At 40.4% G+C, this 15,777-nt stretch overlaps 1 protein-coding gene across 1 annotated transcript; it reads right to left on the reverse strand.

Annotated features, from left to right (window-relative positions):
• Window positions 1–213: 213 nt before the first annotated feature.
• On the reverse strand, window positions 214–13,692 carry LOC147891502 (LOB domain-containing protein 15-like). Its single transcript, XM_087387940.1, has 5 exons — window positions 13,545–13,692; window positions 12,475–12,542; window positions 11,894–12,149; window positions 570–935; window positions 214–364 (listed from the first exon to the last, which is right to left on the reverse strand). The coding sequence occupies exons 2-4, from the start codon at window positions 12,486–12,488 to the stop codon at window positions 591–593; spliced, it is 615 nt and encodes a 204-aa protein (XP_087244066.1). The 5' UTR covers window positions 12,489–12,542; window positions 13,545–13,692; the 3' UTR covers window positions 214–364; window positions 570–590.
• Window positions 13,693–15,777: the final 2,085 nt, after the last annotated feature.

Here is a 15,777-nt window from a genome sequence, read left to right on the forward strand (position 1 = left end):
AAAAATTTTAGTGCAAACAATGGTTCGAATTACATCAATTCGTAACAATGTACAATGGTGTCCTATGCTCATCGATGATTGCAGGAGTGTAAACTGAACTTTCGTTGGTCAGATGTGAAGTATGGGACGGCCATGAGACGGGACGTCGATATAACTTCACGATGTTATTCTAAAAAATTATACGAAAAGAATAGGCAACACTCCTACGATTAAGAAAGAAGGGAAAAGAAAGGATGAAAGAAGATCTGCCGTTACAAACAGGCTCCAAACAGGTATAAGTAAACTCTTTTACGTCGACTAACCAGTCCGGCTTCTCTGCTTCGATGAAAGCAATAGACTCCAGGATCAAGGAGCTGCGGGGTACCTTTGTTTTCATAAATTACACGTTAGTAGAACTAGCCGAAGTATCCTCTACAAACAAGAAAGGATGGGAGTTCGCGGGAAAAGCATAGAGAAAGACCGCATATTAAGATCCGACACTTGCACAACGTCTGACGGCTCAGAATCAGAAGCCGCAAGTTTATAAACTTACTTCAACATCCGAAGACCATGTATGAATAAGGAAGTACCAGTGCCAATTATAATGAAAGCTAGGACCAGAAGCGCTCTTTAGTGTCTGCCGTTGCTCCGCTACTTGACGGTGAGGCGCCTGGGTAATCTGGAGGCCCGGATAAGTGCGATGGCAACCCTCCGGTGGTGGCTCTTTCAGTGGTTGGATATGCTACTACCTGCATGGCCGCTGCTGCTGCATTTTCGTGGCACCTGTAGCGCATCACTTCAGATCTTACTGCATTCAGCTCAGCCTGTAGAGTTTGTGCTTGCTGTTGCAATGTCGAAATGACACCCATACAGCCGTAGACGGGGTCTCGAAGTCGCGCGTTAGCTTCATAAACGAGACTGTTTGCTGCATCGGCACGCTGGTGTTCAGGAACTTCCTGCAGGAGCAGCCCATCTTACTCTATGCTTTCATTGAAATATGATGGCCTTGTAAGCTTAAAGCTTCCAGCATTTCAACATATGATGTGTATAACGTCCCAAAGTGCGCTGCTGAGTGCCACAAATATTAACATGCTTAACGCGGTCATTGCCCGTTTTGGGCATTTTGTGGGTCGAATAAAGCTGGCCACAGAGAAAACTTTGAAATTTCCTTGGTTTTGATGGTTAAAGGGAAAAATCAAAGTCCATTTAAAATGTGGGAGGTCAAAATAGGAAGTACCTAGATGTTTACGCTATAACCTCATCCTTTGGACAAGACGAAGAAAGACTTTATGATGATGACTAAAGTCAAAGAATAGACTCCATAATATAAAGGTCCTATGATAAAAGATAAAGACTTCAAAGAGGGGACTACGTAAGGGTTGCTATCATACATACATATATCAAAAGAAAAAGAAGGATTAGGCCTAGAAAAAGAAGGATTCAAGGCCTAGCTACATGGTTCATAGGAGGTTCATAGTTACAATTCCAAGATCATGTAATTCAATGTAAGGTTTTCAAGGGTGGCTAATTTGGTAGTTGCAGAGAGGGTGAAGTCCTAGGATCATGAAAATGGGAACAACTCCTCAATCTTGCTAAATATAAGGCCTATATGTAATGCATTTTGTTTCACATTTCAAAAAGCCCAAATTTTATCCAATTCAACCATGAACATTAATTACCAAGGCACATGAACTCGCACATGAATTATTTGTAAAGTAAATCCAAAATGCAATTTCAAAATCAAAGCATGTTCAAAATATTTTGCAATATGTTTTCCATAAAAATGATGTTCAAGTTAGGGTGATGTTTCTTGTGACTTCTAATTTACAATAATCTCATACTCTTTCTTCTATAATAAGGAAGGAGGCCTCCAAGTCAATCATTTTGTCAAATACACATATGTCCTCTTGTCAATAGGAGGTGTGTTGTAACATAACTCAAATGTGTGGATAAGACATCAATGAAATTAGAATGAAATCTTCATAATCTAGATTCTTGGACCATCTAAGGACATTAACTCCTTCCTCTTGTAACCATAATCAAATTATAGGATTTGATAGTAAAGCCACTTACCAACATAGACTCCACAATAAAGTGACGGTTTTGTCTAGAGTGGCCATAATATACAAGGCCATGCATAGCATGGTTTTATAGTAATTCTATTAAAGGGGTAATGTTTCAACATTATGTGAAAATTGTCACACTTTATAGGGTCCATTTCCCAAATATGAACAACACATTTTAATTAATGTATCCCAAACTACCCAACTGATCCACGGTCTCTATTCATTTGGATAATCTTCTATAACTCTTAATTCTACAACTACTCAACTGACCACCCATAAACTTCTTTGGCTAAATCTTTAATTACATTTCAAACAATGTCATGCACTATCTTGAAAATTTCTTTAAATGAGAAGCTTCTCTGCTAGTAACTACCGATCAACCAGTGATTGTCAAATATCTGCTTCCTCATCATTCCCTAAGTGTCCCATACTACCTAGCAAACACAAAAAATCTACTAAACCCTCTTATAAGCTCCTTTGGTTTAGCTAATAACTTTTTTTTCTATTGCACTAATTAAAGTGGGACAATGTACCTCTGGCGTTCTTTATCAAACTTCATCATTCTGGCTAAATGGTGGATTGGAGTCCCAACATCCTATTTTCCACCTTAGGAATAATGTCATGTATCAGACACTATCCTCTTTACGAGACTCATTTCTAGTGGATGCGCTTGTCTCAATAAGGGGCCACTTTACTTTAGGATGAGTACCATTTGTTGAGGATGACTTCTACACCCATGTGGACCTCAACCAGGGAGGGTTAGTAGACCTCTAGTAAGGGGGGGTTACAATAGCAAGTCGTGGATAATTTTATAACTATAGGGACAGTCATAAGTATCCCTAACACCATGTAGTAATGGCCTTATCCACCACATCATTTCTGGGACTATGTCTGTTTTTTGACTGTTATCCAACTGAGGTCAGAATACCATTGGATGTTGTTATAAGCTGGTCATCACCTCTTGCATGTTGAGTTCTTGCTATCTGTTGTAATACAAACTATACGAAATAATTCCACTTTACAAACGATTGTCTCGGCTATTTGTATGCTTTGTACTGTCTCTTTCTTTTTGGCATTAGTCAGATTGAAGTCCAACCCTGGCATTCCCATTGCTAGAAGTGGATATGTGTAGGTGTTTTTCAATCTGTTGGAGACACCACTAACACTATTGGCAATCCTAGCGGCACAAGAGTATATGCTTAAGTAGTCAGAAATGCAGAAGAAGTTCGATGACACTCAGTTGGAACTAGAGGCCATCAAGAAATAATATGCCCAATACAGAGAAGTGCAGGACAAGCAAATCTCGAAGCTCGTTGCCCAAGTGGGAGTACAGAAGGAATGCCTGCCAATTGTAACAACTTGGCTACAAGAAATGAAAGCATAATTTTTCTTACAACAAGATCGAATGGGTGCAGCCCACACAGAAATACATATTGGAAATATTATACTGAAGGAACAAAATATCCATGCATTGGAAGGAGTTGAATAACAGCTCAAGGCATTAGGAAAAAAGGGAGCTCATTTTGGGGCCCTGTAAGAAATTCACTATTTTCTCTTTTCTCTCTCTACAAAAGCAAGAAAATATGGATACTTGCATGAGAAATGTCAGTGTGAAAAGGAATAAATATATTCTTTCACATGCTTTACATTCAATGTTCATATAAGAGCAACACTTTTTTGTGCAGAATTTGATGATTCTGACACCGCAGACGCGACCGGAACGGCCCAAAACCCCAAGAACGGCACTGGAAACGCTGGAATCGGATGAATCCGTCCGATTCCAGCGTTTTCAGTGCCGTTCTTGGGGCACGTCTGCGGTGTCAGAATCACCAAATTCTGCACAGAAAATAAAAATTTTAAAGATTCAAATTAGATCACCTCATTAATGTGACATGCTTCTACGAACATATAGTACTATTTCTTTTTCTTATTTTCATCTTCTTTTGTTGAATTTTCAACGTTACATTGGACCACTCCTGATTGGTTGAGAGCCTATTTTCTCTCTCTTCTAAAAGGCCCCAAAATGAGCTCCCTTTTTTTCTAATGACATGGTAGAAGAGGTAGATGGAGTTTTCCTCACATCCTCTGAAATCAAAGATATGAAGAATCTGTTGGTAAAGATGTCTCAAGACCTATGGTCAATTCTCAAAAAACGCATGTTCATAATTGCTCAAAGACCTTATGATACCTTTGCATCTACTTCATATGCATACAATATCATGGCACATGAATTAGAGACTCTCCAATCTAAAGCATACATGCATAATGACACATCATTGTTTGATTTGAAAGCATAGTTTGAGAAGCCGACTGCATCACACCAACGAGACACCAACAGAACCTGTCAACAGAGTTGGATGCAAAGCACACCACATTCATGGACGCCATATATAAGGACACAAAAAACACAGAAACCATGAGCCATGCCTTGGCCCTCGATGCAAATATTATAGAAGAATAGACAACATTTGAGGAGGAATCAGAACTAAACAAGTACTGCAAAGAGGATGCGGATGACTTCCAATGAAGGGTTCGAGTCCTCCACTTTTTTTTGCAAAAAAGTTTTACCAGCGGGTGTGCCAGGTGTTGAGGATGACTTCTCCACCAAGGTGGACCTTGATGACAGAGGGTTAGTGGACCTCTAGTAAGGGGGGGTTACAATAGCAACTAGTGGATACTTTTGTAACTGTAGGAACAGTTATAACTTTCCCTAATAGCATGTAGTAGTGGTCTTATCCACCACATCATTTCTTGGAATATGTTTGTTTTTTGACTGTTATCTGACTGAGGTCGGCGGAATACCATCAGATGTTGCTATAAGCTGGTCATCACCTCCTGCATGTTGAGTTGTTGCTATCTGATGTAATACAAACTATATGCAATATTTCCACTCTACAAATGATTGTCTCAACTATTTGTATGCTTTGTATTGTCTCTTTCTTTTTTGACATTAGTCGGATTTAAGTCCGACCCCGGCATTCCCATTGCTAGGAGTGGATATGTGTGGGTTTTTTTAAGTATTTTTAAGACACCACTAACACCATTTCATCAAGTGATAAACACAACATGTGTGGGCATTATGTGGATCATCAATGCAGTACCTCTTCAACTGATTAAACACAATCACATATTTCTTAAATCAACTAAATTTAAAATTAATTATGGGTATATAGGATTCCTCAAGATGACTGCCCATTGTGATGATACTTTCTTTGAGTTGAAAGTTAAACTATGAAAGAACTTGTCGAACAAGACTTTCGAACTTTCAACTTCCTTTATAGCTATTCGATACTAACAAGACCGAAATCTATCTCAAACTAGCATCACACATGATATAGCCAATGACACTATTTCTTGAATGCATGTACGTTAGAATACAAATTCCTCTTCTTCTCAAATACTTTTTGTAGACAAAGTCTAATTTCTTATTGAATATTTTTACCACTTACAAAGGATGTGGTTCCCATGCCCTTACTAATCTTGTCCATATTTGACCAAAAAATTTGACGTGGATTGATCATAAGTCACTACGTAACTTTCTTGTAATTGGTAATGTATTGGGTCAATGGAAGAATTTTGCATCTTGTACACACACACACACACACACACTCACACACACACACACACACACACACACACACACACACACACACACACACACACACACACACACACACACACACACACACACACACACACACACACACACACACACACACACACGTGTGCGCGCGCGCATGCACACGCACACACACACACACATAAATGATTCCAAACATCCCAATTTCTCTCCATATTGTTGTTCTTGAGGAGGTGTTTTCTTTTATAAAGTGATTCAAACCTTGACCATGTAGTAGTGTATGTTTCACTCTCTATCAGACTGATCCACCATGTGTACACCTATTGCCCAAGGGACAAACTAGCCTCTTTAGGACACATATTCTTTGAGTTATCACAAAGGCTATGCAAATCTTGTCACTTTTGAAGGAAAGTGTTGACTACATCCTTATTCTACTCGCTCTCCTCACCATTAAAGGTAGGAGGCTTTAAGTCTTTTAGAGTTGTAGTAGTATCCCCTCATCCACTAGCCCTCTACTCAACTATGGGAACCACAGGATTGACTGATGGTACAACCCTAGTGGTAGGAGCATCTAATATCCCAACCACATGCATAGGCTCCATAGATGAAGTCGACATACCTTTTTGAATTTTATGCAACATGAGTTAAACTTGATTGACACTAGCCTCTAGACCCATTGTTTGATGTGTTTTAATACTCTTAAATTCAATCACACCTAGTAGGTTGTCATCCTATAAATCAATATTTTCTTTCACATGCATATCCACATCAGGAGGGACCGTAGTCTTTCATGTAGGTTGATCTTGACTCACATCCACATTTGGATTGATAAATGGATTCACCTCCGAGGTGCTTATAGGGGAACTGGACTTCATGGTAAAGAAAAAATATTATGAAAAAATAAAGCTTTTGATCTGGAAATAGAAATGTAACAAACCCGCTTCAAATGATGTTCGCAAGGTAAATACCATGAAGCTTATTGTTGGGATGTAAGAACTCAATGTAGAATTTGACCACGAGCAATCAAACCAAAGGATAATGCAATAGCATGCTAAAATTTTATTGTTTGAAGGCTTCCACGAAGCCCAACAGATCGCTTCCCAAATAGTTCGGTTTTCTTTACAAGGGCCTAAGATCACCCTTCTAGCGATGGAAAGCAAACAATAGTAGTTCATTTTTATCTATAGATAGATTATCTACCAATACCAAGGGCAAACTAGAGCAAAAAACTGTGTGTAGAAGTAGGGTAGCTTGATATATGGATTGGAAACTAGAACAGATAGCGACTTCACATAATTCTAGAGGTTTTTGAACTACCAAAATTTTAGGAAAGAAGTTTCAAATAGAAAGTCAGCAATCGTAGGTAAGAATAAGGCTAGACACATTGAACAATCACCTCTAAATACTAAACACAAGTTCTACAATATGAGCATGGATTTTAGAAGCATGCAGAGGGCCGCAACGGATGAGGCAATCCCCTTGAGGGCTATTTACTGAGATCAAGATCTTGCTCATGTATTCATGTGTGCACGGAATAAGATGCAATCCCCTTGAGGGGCATCTATTGAGATCAAGATCTTGCTCATGTATTCATGTGTGCACGGCATATGTGTGTAAAATGGGCATGTTTGAGAATGATGTCAGAGATATTGTGCATGAAGTGTGTGAAGGGTTAAGTAACCTTTGAGAATGGATTTAGTGATGTACATGACTTGTACATAATGAGCTAATGTGAGGTGCTTAGTTATAGAAGTCAAGTTTTCACATAAAAGTACAATTCAAAATTGACAAAAAAAGAGTTTTCATTTACAAAGTGAATACTTCCCGTAGGAAGAAAGATATACTGCCCCATCACCCATATGCTCTACCCTTACTCTACCTCTAGTATCTCAATCCTATCAATCTCAATCTCAGTCACAATTGGCGATAGAAAACAGATCTCAATCTATAGTCTCCATCTCAAAATCAAAATCTATTTCTGGAGCCTTGGTCTCGATCATCATCTTAATCTTGGATTTGATTATTTCTCAATTAGCCTCAAAATCCATGTATGAAGCTTCTTCAAAAATCTGTGGAGAGAGAGAGGTTCTTCTTCAAAAGCCTTCTTCTTTGAAAATTTGTGTAGAGAGTGAACTCTTCTTAGTTCAAAATTCTACCTTTTTGAAGTGTGAATCGGGCATGATTTCTAGAAACAAAGCCCTATTCGGAGCCCTGCATCTCCAAATGGTGTGGAATGATCTAGAAATAATCATTGACCATCATTCGATTCCTTACAACTTAGCTCTTCATGTCTTTGCCAAAATCTACCAGTTTTTTCTATTTTAGAAATTTGCACTAAAATCCAAGCAGAAAAACCAATCCAAAGGGTTTTCCCATGGTCTTTGGACCATCATTTCACCATCCATTGAATGTAAATTACAATGTCTCAAAATTGTAGCTTGCTTGAAAGTATGCAACTCTCATAAAAGACTTTTTCCAAGATGATCAATCATCTAATTCCCATATATATTTGCCTTTTAAAATTCACCAATGTCAATATTTCAATGACAAAAATACAAAAAGTGTGCAAACAACAAAACATACAAGTAAACTAGAGTGCAATGAGCTAGGGTCTCACAGCTAGTAAGTGTGAGATAAACAATGATTGCAATGGGAGGTCCCATGTGGCTAAGAAATAATCTCGAAATAATGTATTTGATCTTGGAAACTAAGGGAAGATTTGCAAGCATTGTATGGATATAGTTCACCTTCTACCATGTTGGTTATTATCTACCCATGGAGTATTGGCTCCAATCCCGCACAACCATACATTTTACACATTAACCTAAAAATAAACAATTGTGTCTAGAGCCTTGTTAATGGGAGTCCTTCAATAAGAGTAGCTTTAGATATTAAAAAGCAAGTATTATGTATGGGAGTTCTTAGTAAGTTGTCCCATGAGTTCTTGTGCTCATCATTCTATTCGCATTCCTTTCTTGTGGAAAAAGTATAAGTTGATAGAAAAATAATTCATATGATGTCAACCAACTAGTGAAAGAGTTTTTATGGTGGCTAGCAGCCAAGGTTGTTATTATTATAAAATACTATCTCTTATAGAAATGGACCATCATGGACTAGTTATACAAGCATAATGCCACAACTACAGGTTTGTATATGTCTTGCATGTACAATAATAGCCTTTCACTTACATGATTGAAGAAATAAAGTGTGTTTTCCCTTGTGTTGTGGAAACTCCAAGTCAAATCACATATATGATAGAAAAAAGAGAGCTTGTAATGAGGTAGGACTTTAACTTATAGGATCAACTATAATCTTGATATTGAGAACTTGTAAATGGGCTATACAAATCTCAAATTAAAGATGAAATCTATATTTGAATGCTTGCACATATTCCCATAATATCTATATATATATACATATATATGTATATATTTAGGGATCAAGTCTATATTTGAATGCTTGCACATATTCCCATAACATCTTTCTTATTTCAAGGCTAATACCTCTACAGACATTTGAAGTAAGAAATACAAAAACTTAACTCACTCATAGGGGTGCACATAATAGAATATACTAAGAGCAATAATATCTACTAATCCAAGAAATGCATATATATAGTTTCCATGTGACTGAACCCTCACTAAATCTCAGCCTCTTTCTAAATGTTGATAACTTTGCTTGTACTCTCCTTATTTTTTGATCCCCACCAACTTCCTATTAACCCCCCACCAACCCCAGTGCCCTCCTCACCCCCCCCTCACCCCAATCCCCCACCACCCCCTAATTTCTAATGCTAATTATGGGTTCCCAAGGTAGAGACAAACATGGAATTAGGTCATACGCTCACAAGTTGGACTAAAAAGCTCAATCATCATGATAGGAGTTTGCTCTCTCATTGGATGCTCCTTCTCTTCAACAACATTGGTAATCTTCTTCTTGAAAAAGCAATATATTTCTAGTGGTTGTTTTTCCTACCAATACGACAAGGTTTAAGACTAAGATAATCCTTTTCTAAGTGATTAAACAATCTGGCCAGAAATATCCAAGTTTGTCCTTTGCAACAAAGACATGTTAGATCAATGATAGCAACTTAATCTTATGGACCAAAGACATGTCAGATCAAGGATATATCTAGGTGTATTCACTCTAGTTCCTTATGCCAATTCTGGGTTCCCAAGGTAGACACAAACATGGGATTAGGTCATACACGCACAATTTGGACTAAAAAGCCCAATTATCATGATAGGCATTTGCTCTCTCATTGGATGGTCCTTCGCTTCAACAACATTGGATAGGCATTTGCTCACCCGCCAACACCTCAAGGTTTAAGACTAAGACAATCCTTTTCTAAATGATTACACAATCTAAAAAGGTACCTTTGGATTGTCTTTTGAAATATCCTTTGTACTTTGCAGCCAAGACATGTCAAATCAATGATAGCAACATTTGATCTTTGCTTCTTCTTGAATCTTCTCTTCTTCCTCCTTCAATGCATTCATAATCCCTTTCAAGTTTGGACTCTTTAAGGTATTGAACCAAGTTATTGTACTCTTTGGCACTCTTTTGAGAAGCACTACCATAGCAGCATCCAACCTACCTACATTAGCATGGATGCTTGCTAAGATACATATAGTGAAGCATTGGTTGGATCTAAATTCACTCTTTTGAGAAGCACTACCATAGGAGCATCCAACCTGCCTACATTAGCATGGATGCTTGCTAAGATACATATAGTGAAGCATTGGTTGGATCTAAATTGAAAAAAAATTTGTAGCATGCAAAGCATGCTCCACATAAGGGGTTATGCCATGATCATTATCTATAGAAGAAACATTAGACTTTAATGACTCTTGTATGTCTGCAAGCAATGAGCCTGCAAATGAAGGTGACCTTGTCTGGCTTGAACCTTTTGCACCTTAACAAATAGTTATTGCAAGGCGCATTCTAAGCACATGGATTGACTGTGGCATTCGAGGATAACACATCTCAGTGTGACGTCTTTGCAAACACTAACTTCACAACATTTAGTTTCCGCATTTGCCGTCCACGTTTATAACAGCCAATCTTGTATCTGCTGCTCTCAATAGCAGCATTGATCAGTCAACCCACCTCTAGGGATGCCTTACACATGCATCTGGCACATAGATGAAAAAGAACTTGTTTGGTTCAAAGCCTTCCGCTTGTCGTAACCAGCATCGAGTTTCTCAAGACATCCAGTCGTCTAGATACTGAGGTTACCAACCCCTCTTGCAAAAGAAACTCCAAAGCTCGATCGCTCTTCCTACGATTGTACAACTCAAAAAATTAACTTTGAATGCTTTTGGCGTCGTCGCTTGTTTGCCCTATAGTAATTTAGCAACAAAATATACGCAACATGTGAGCATGAATCTAACAATTCTGACACTTGAGAAGTGGTTCTACAGAGGAAGTAAACTATTTTGTTAAAACGAAAAACTGGTGAAATATCACTCTGAAGTACTTCTAAGCTTCCAGTAAGCAGTCCTCTAACGAGGCCGCGCTAACAACATAATATGGTCGCAAACAAATGTTCAGGTATGTGGTTCAAATCTTCTGCTTAAAAACTACTCTAATGAGACGGTGCTAAAAACATATGGTCACAACAAGTCTTAAGGTTGATCCTCATTCAAGGCGTTTATTGGTCCTCTTTGTAGGTTTTACGTAGCATAGTCGAGACAATTCTTACGCAACCAGTGCAGGAAACTTTTTAGATCACTGGCAAGAATCTTGCAAAGAGTGCAGTATCTAGCGAGATACGCAATCTGATTGAGTTTCTGGGAATACCTGGACCGACTTAACTTCCCAAGATGGAAGCATTCCACTAGTTGTACTTGATATCTTTCGCTTGCTTTGGACACATTCATGGTCTCACTCGATTTTTGGCAGTAAATCCGAAAAAGAGACCAGGTCCCGATTGGAAATCTCCACGGATCAATCCCTCCTCACACGAAATGTGGCATGTACAACATGCAAAGGTTGGCAAACGAAAGGCTAACGAAAGGCTAATTCTATTCATTGAAGCAGTCTGATGTGTTCCAATCATCTAGGAGTTTAGAGCTAGCGGGTTACGACACCACTAACGCAAGAACATTATGCCATTGACAGCTAGCTGCAACTTCTAATCTTTGATACGAGGTCTTTGGACCGACACTCACTCTCTCTCTCTCTCTCTCTCTCTCTCTAGCTTAAACGGTTGCTGCGATGAAAAAGAACACATTGCAATGCAAAGGATGGACATGTGTTACAGTACCATTAACATCTTTGACACATTGCTAGCGCCGTATATCTTGTGTACGCTCGCAAACTTCTGGGGTTCGTGAGGTGAGAAGTAGGGTGCGAATGGACATTCCTGCGCACATCGCCTCCGAAGGAGTTTACATGCTGCACAAGGCGTGGAAGTGTTTCCTGATCCCTGTATTCCCAGCATGCCTGATCTGCGGCCCCGATCGGGTTCCAATGAACGCTTCACCCTCCTGGAAAGTGAATCAAATCCTTCAGCAGATTCCCTGGCCATATCCGAAAGAGTAATCATCAGCTTTCTTTCCGGAGTTATCAATTATCACGCACAAGATGTGAAGAGCATGCGGGCCAGCGTGGTGATCTTTCATGCTAAATTTAAGTAGGACAGATAATACTGTGACATGGATCTTTCCGTGTGAGTTTCAAATATGGCTTTCTTCGGCGCCGTGACGGTTTTCTCCTTTAATTGTGTTGTCGAACAGTCGTAAAGTTTTGATCCGACAATCAAACACATAAAGTTTCCAAGTAGGTTGACAAGTTTCACGTTGAGACAAATCCCACTTTATGATGCACAAGTCGTTCACGAATTACCTTTCCTTTGACATTCAAACATCGGGTCCTTGCTTCTCGTGGGTAGCCCACCTGATCCTTGTCCAGTCCTGTCGACAAACAAGCAACAACGTTTACTAAATAGTCTTCATGACCTCTACATCAATCTAATGCAGGCAGTGACCCACCCTGCCCAAACTAGCAGCTCCTGGCCGACTTTGCCCCCCACGAAATCATGCATCTGCCCGGCTCCTAATTTTCAGTCTTTGTAAGATGAAAGGGTAAAGGAAGTCGTTCCATTCTGACGGTCATCTCTCCGGGTTTTCCATCAATCGCGGGTCAAAGCAACCCTTCCGTCGCAAACTAATTGCGAGAGTTACTAGACCAAAGGCGTCCACCCCTTTATGCACCCAGACAAAAGGTAGTTCTCAGACTGCTATGAAAGGACGGTCTCCTGGACCCCAGGATCCTGGAAGAGCTAAATCCTGATTCTTTCCTCTGCTGCCTGAATTCTCCTGGTTCGTCTTTTAGGGCATATAATGAGGACTTCGTCAGTGTTTCGAAACTACAGCTTGAAAGTTTCTCATGAATCAGAGCACGAAGCTGAATGAGGCTCGACAGCACAAGGCAGCTCACGTGCTGTAATTTTTGTTGATCAGAACAAAGACGAACGAGATCTTGCGTAATTGTGCTGAACGGGTTGCATGTTATAGCATCTGCGCACAACAAATCATGGTACTACCTGACGGGTGCGCATACGGACAAATTACATGACCTTTGGCCTGGACAAATTGTGGATCTTGATAGAGGATCGATGCTTAGACAGACCTTAGTCAGTCATGACAGAACACCTAGGCAATTCTGAAGCTCCTGTCTATGCGCAGAGAGGAAGTTCCAAGCGATTCTATGGATATTATCTGCTTGTGTAAACCCTGCAAAAATGGGTTTGACACGGTTGGAGAAGGAACATCCCGGGACGATCGGGCGCGTTGCTTTTCAAGTAGAAACTCTATCGAGGGCAAATGCTTAGACCGTTCGCTCATCAGGGCCGAAGAAATCAGACAAGAGTAGATCGAATGGGGTGATGATGGGAATCAGAGGTAGGCTTATACCTCACAATCTCGAAGCAGTGATGTGATGGAAGAAGCGTAGTTAGGCCAGCCATGCAACCATTCTGAAGGGAGGATGGGGATGGAGGAGCGAGGTGGAGGGTGGAAGGAGAGGGGCGAGTACCCAAGGGGTGGGGTGCAAGCAAGCAAGACAGCCAGAAAGAGAGAGAGAGAGAGAGAGAGAGCGCGCGCGCGCGCGCAAGCTTAGACGAAAAAAGGAAGAAGGTTTGGGGGTTGACTTGGAGAGGGTGGGGGCTAAGAGCCTGGGACTCTCGAGGTTAGTGGTTGACCCTCTCCCAACACAAGACCAGCGGTAAAAGCACGTGGTCACTTTGTTTCACTTAACCATGGTTCCCAACTTCACTCCCCCTCTTCACAACCTCTCTCTTTGCTGTGTGAGTCCTCGCTCTTGTTTTATTCTCTCTTTGTAGCGTCCCCCCACATGGGCTTCGCATCCAATACATTTCAACCAAGTAGAATGAGAGTGGTATCATGCCTCCCATGTGGTCGTGATTATTCTATAGGCACTCTGGATTCATAGCTTGGCATCCAATATGTTTGTTACCATTGATCGAGCAGTGTGAGAGGTGTCATGCCTTTTGGATTCAAAGCTTGGCATCCAATATGTTTGTTACCCTTGACTGAATAGGGTGAGCCTTCCACAAGGTTGATGATTGTCCTCGAGGCACTATGGGTTCACAATTTGCGAATGTCTACAACAAGGCCTATGGAGGGAAAATTGTGCTCAAGAATAGTGGCTCTTATCTCACATGCAAGAGGGGAATGCCCTCTAACATGTGGAGAATGAAATTGCTACTCTATACCCAACGACCCCCATTGAAAAATCCCAAAGAAACATTACTAAGCCAAGAGAAGTTATGAGGCATAAGCATGTCTAGAGGGGATACCAAGTTTAAAACATATAGAGTAATCCCAAGCTCATTGTTGAGTGAAAAGGAAAACTACATATTGATATCAATGTTATAAAAATCTTGAAGTTGAAAACTTTAAAAGTTTTTATTGCAATTTCGGAGATTGTAAGCAAAAGTATAACAAAAATCTAACAAAAAATGCATCTAAATTTGCAAGTTTTAAAAAAATTCCATTTTGAATTTGAAGGTTAAATTCCAAAATTTGAAGGTTGAATTACCAAATTTGCTATTCATGTGACATTAAAACCTTTCAAGACCTTTAAATTGGAAGGTTAAGTTCCAAGTTTAAACCTCCGTTTTCAGTCAACACCGGTTAAGGTTGTGGAGGTGCTAAGGTTAAGGTTGTGAAGATGGTAAGACAAGGTAGGTGAGGGAGGATGAGCTAAATTATAAGGAGGGAGTAATAGATTAGTGTCCTATGATGCAGCTACACACATCAAGATCGTGAATTCATCCCCTCCTCCTCCTGCTCCTCCTCCTGCAGACTCATGAGAGAGCCATGGAGCAAGCAAGCAAACACCTCCACCACCCACAAACAACAAACACGCAACGCCAATCAGCAGCCAGCCGCGCTTCCATGAACGTGCACCTCCTCTCCCCTCCCTCCGTCCCTCCCCTCTCGCACATGCACCCCACCAGGATTTCGATATTAATCGTCGCTTGCAAGAGTAGCACAAATCTTTTCGGGATCACGCTCCCTCCCCAGCATTTAACAGTTTTACCCCTTCCAAGAAGCGTTACAAAACCTTACCCCAACCTCCTCCTTGCTTTTCACTGCCGACGTGCCCTTTATTATTACCACCTCCTTCTCACTACCTTATAGCAAGCAGCACCGCGTCCTCCGGGCGGGCGACCCGCAGGCGACGTGCAATGTGCATTGCCATTTTTTTCCCTATCGTCAACATCAAACTGCAAATGTGCCAACCCCGATCCTCTCTCGGATGAGTGCAGCTATAAGTATAACAAGACTTCCTTCTTGCCTAGCTGTTGAGATCCATCGAGTGTGCTTCAAGGGAACAGCTACTAGTCCCCAAGGCCCGAATGAGCCACATTCATAAGTATGCGATAAGGAAACTTTTGAAGCTACAGTTACAGCTGATCTGCTTCTCTCTATCAAATTTATGTACTTCTAAGAGCCTAGAAAGCTGCACGCCAGCTACTTCGTCTTTCTTCCTAATACCTCCTCGCCTCGAGATGTTGTTTTCGAAAACTTTTCTATTTTAACCGCTGCCAACCTCCCGCTGGCGTCTAATTTATTCGTATACTTGGCACCGTTTGCGTGCGCGCACAGATATCCGAGCTCT

The sequence above is a fragment of the Dipteris shenzhenensis genome, chromosome 17, assembly GCF_047967505.1.
Source record: "Dipteris shenzhenensis isolate YYH24624 ecotype China chromosome 17, Dip_SZ_1.0, whole genome shotgun sequence".
Classification (NCBI taxonomy): domain Eukaryota; kingdom Viridiplantae; phylum Streptophyta; class Polypodiopsida; order Gleicheniales; family Dipteridaceae; genus Dipteris; species Dipteris shenzhenensis.

Coding starts and splice junctions, on each gene's coding strand:
- LOC147891502 (XM_087387940.1), bottom strand. Junction 936..11,893: donor ATGTGTCAAAGATGTTAATG/GTACTGTAACAC, acceptor CTGCTCCTGCAG/GAAGTTCCTGAACACCAGCG.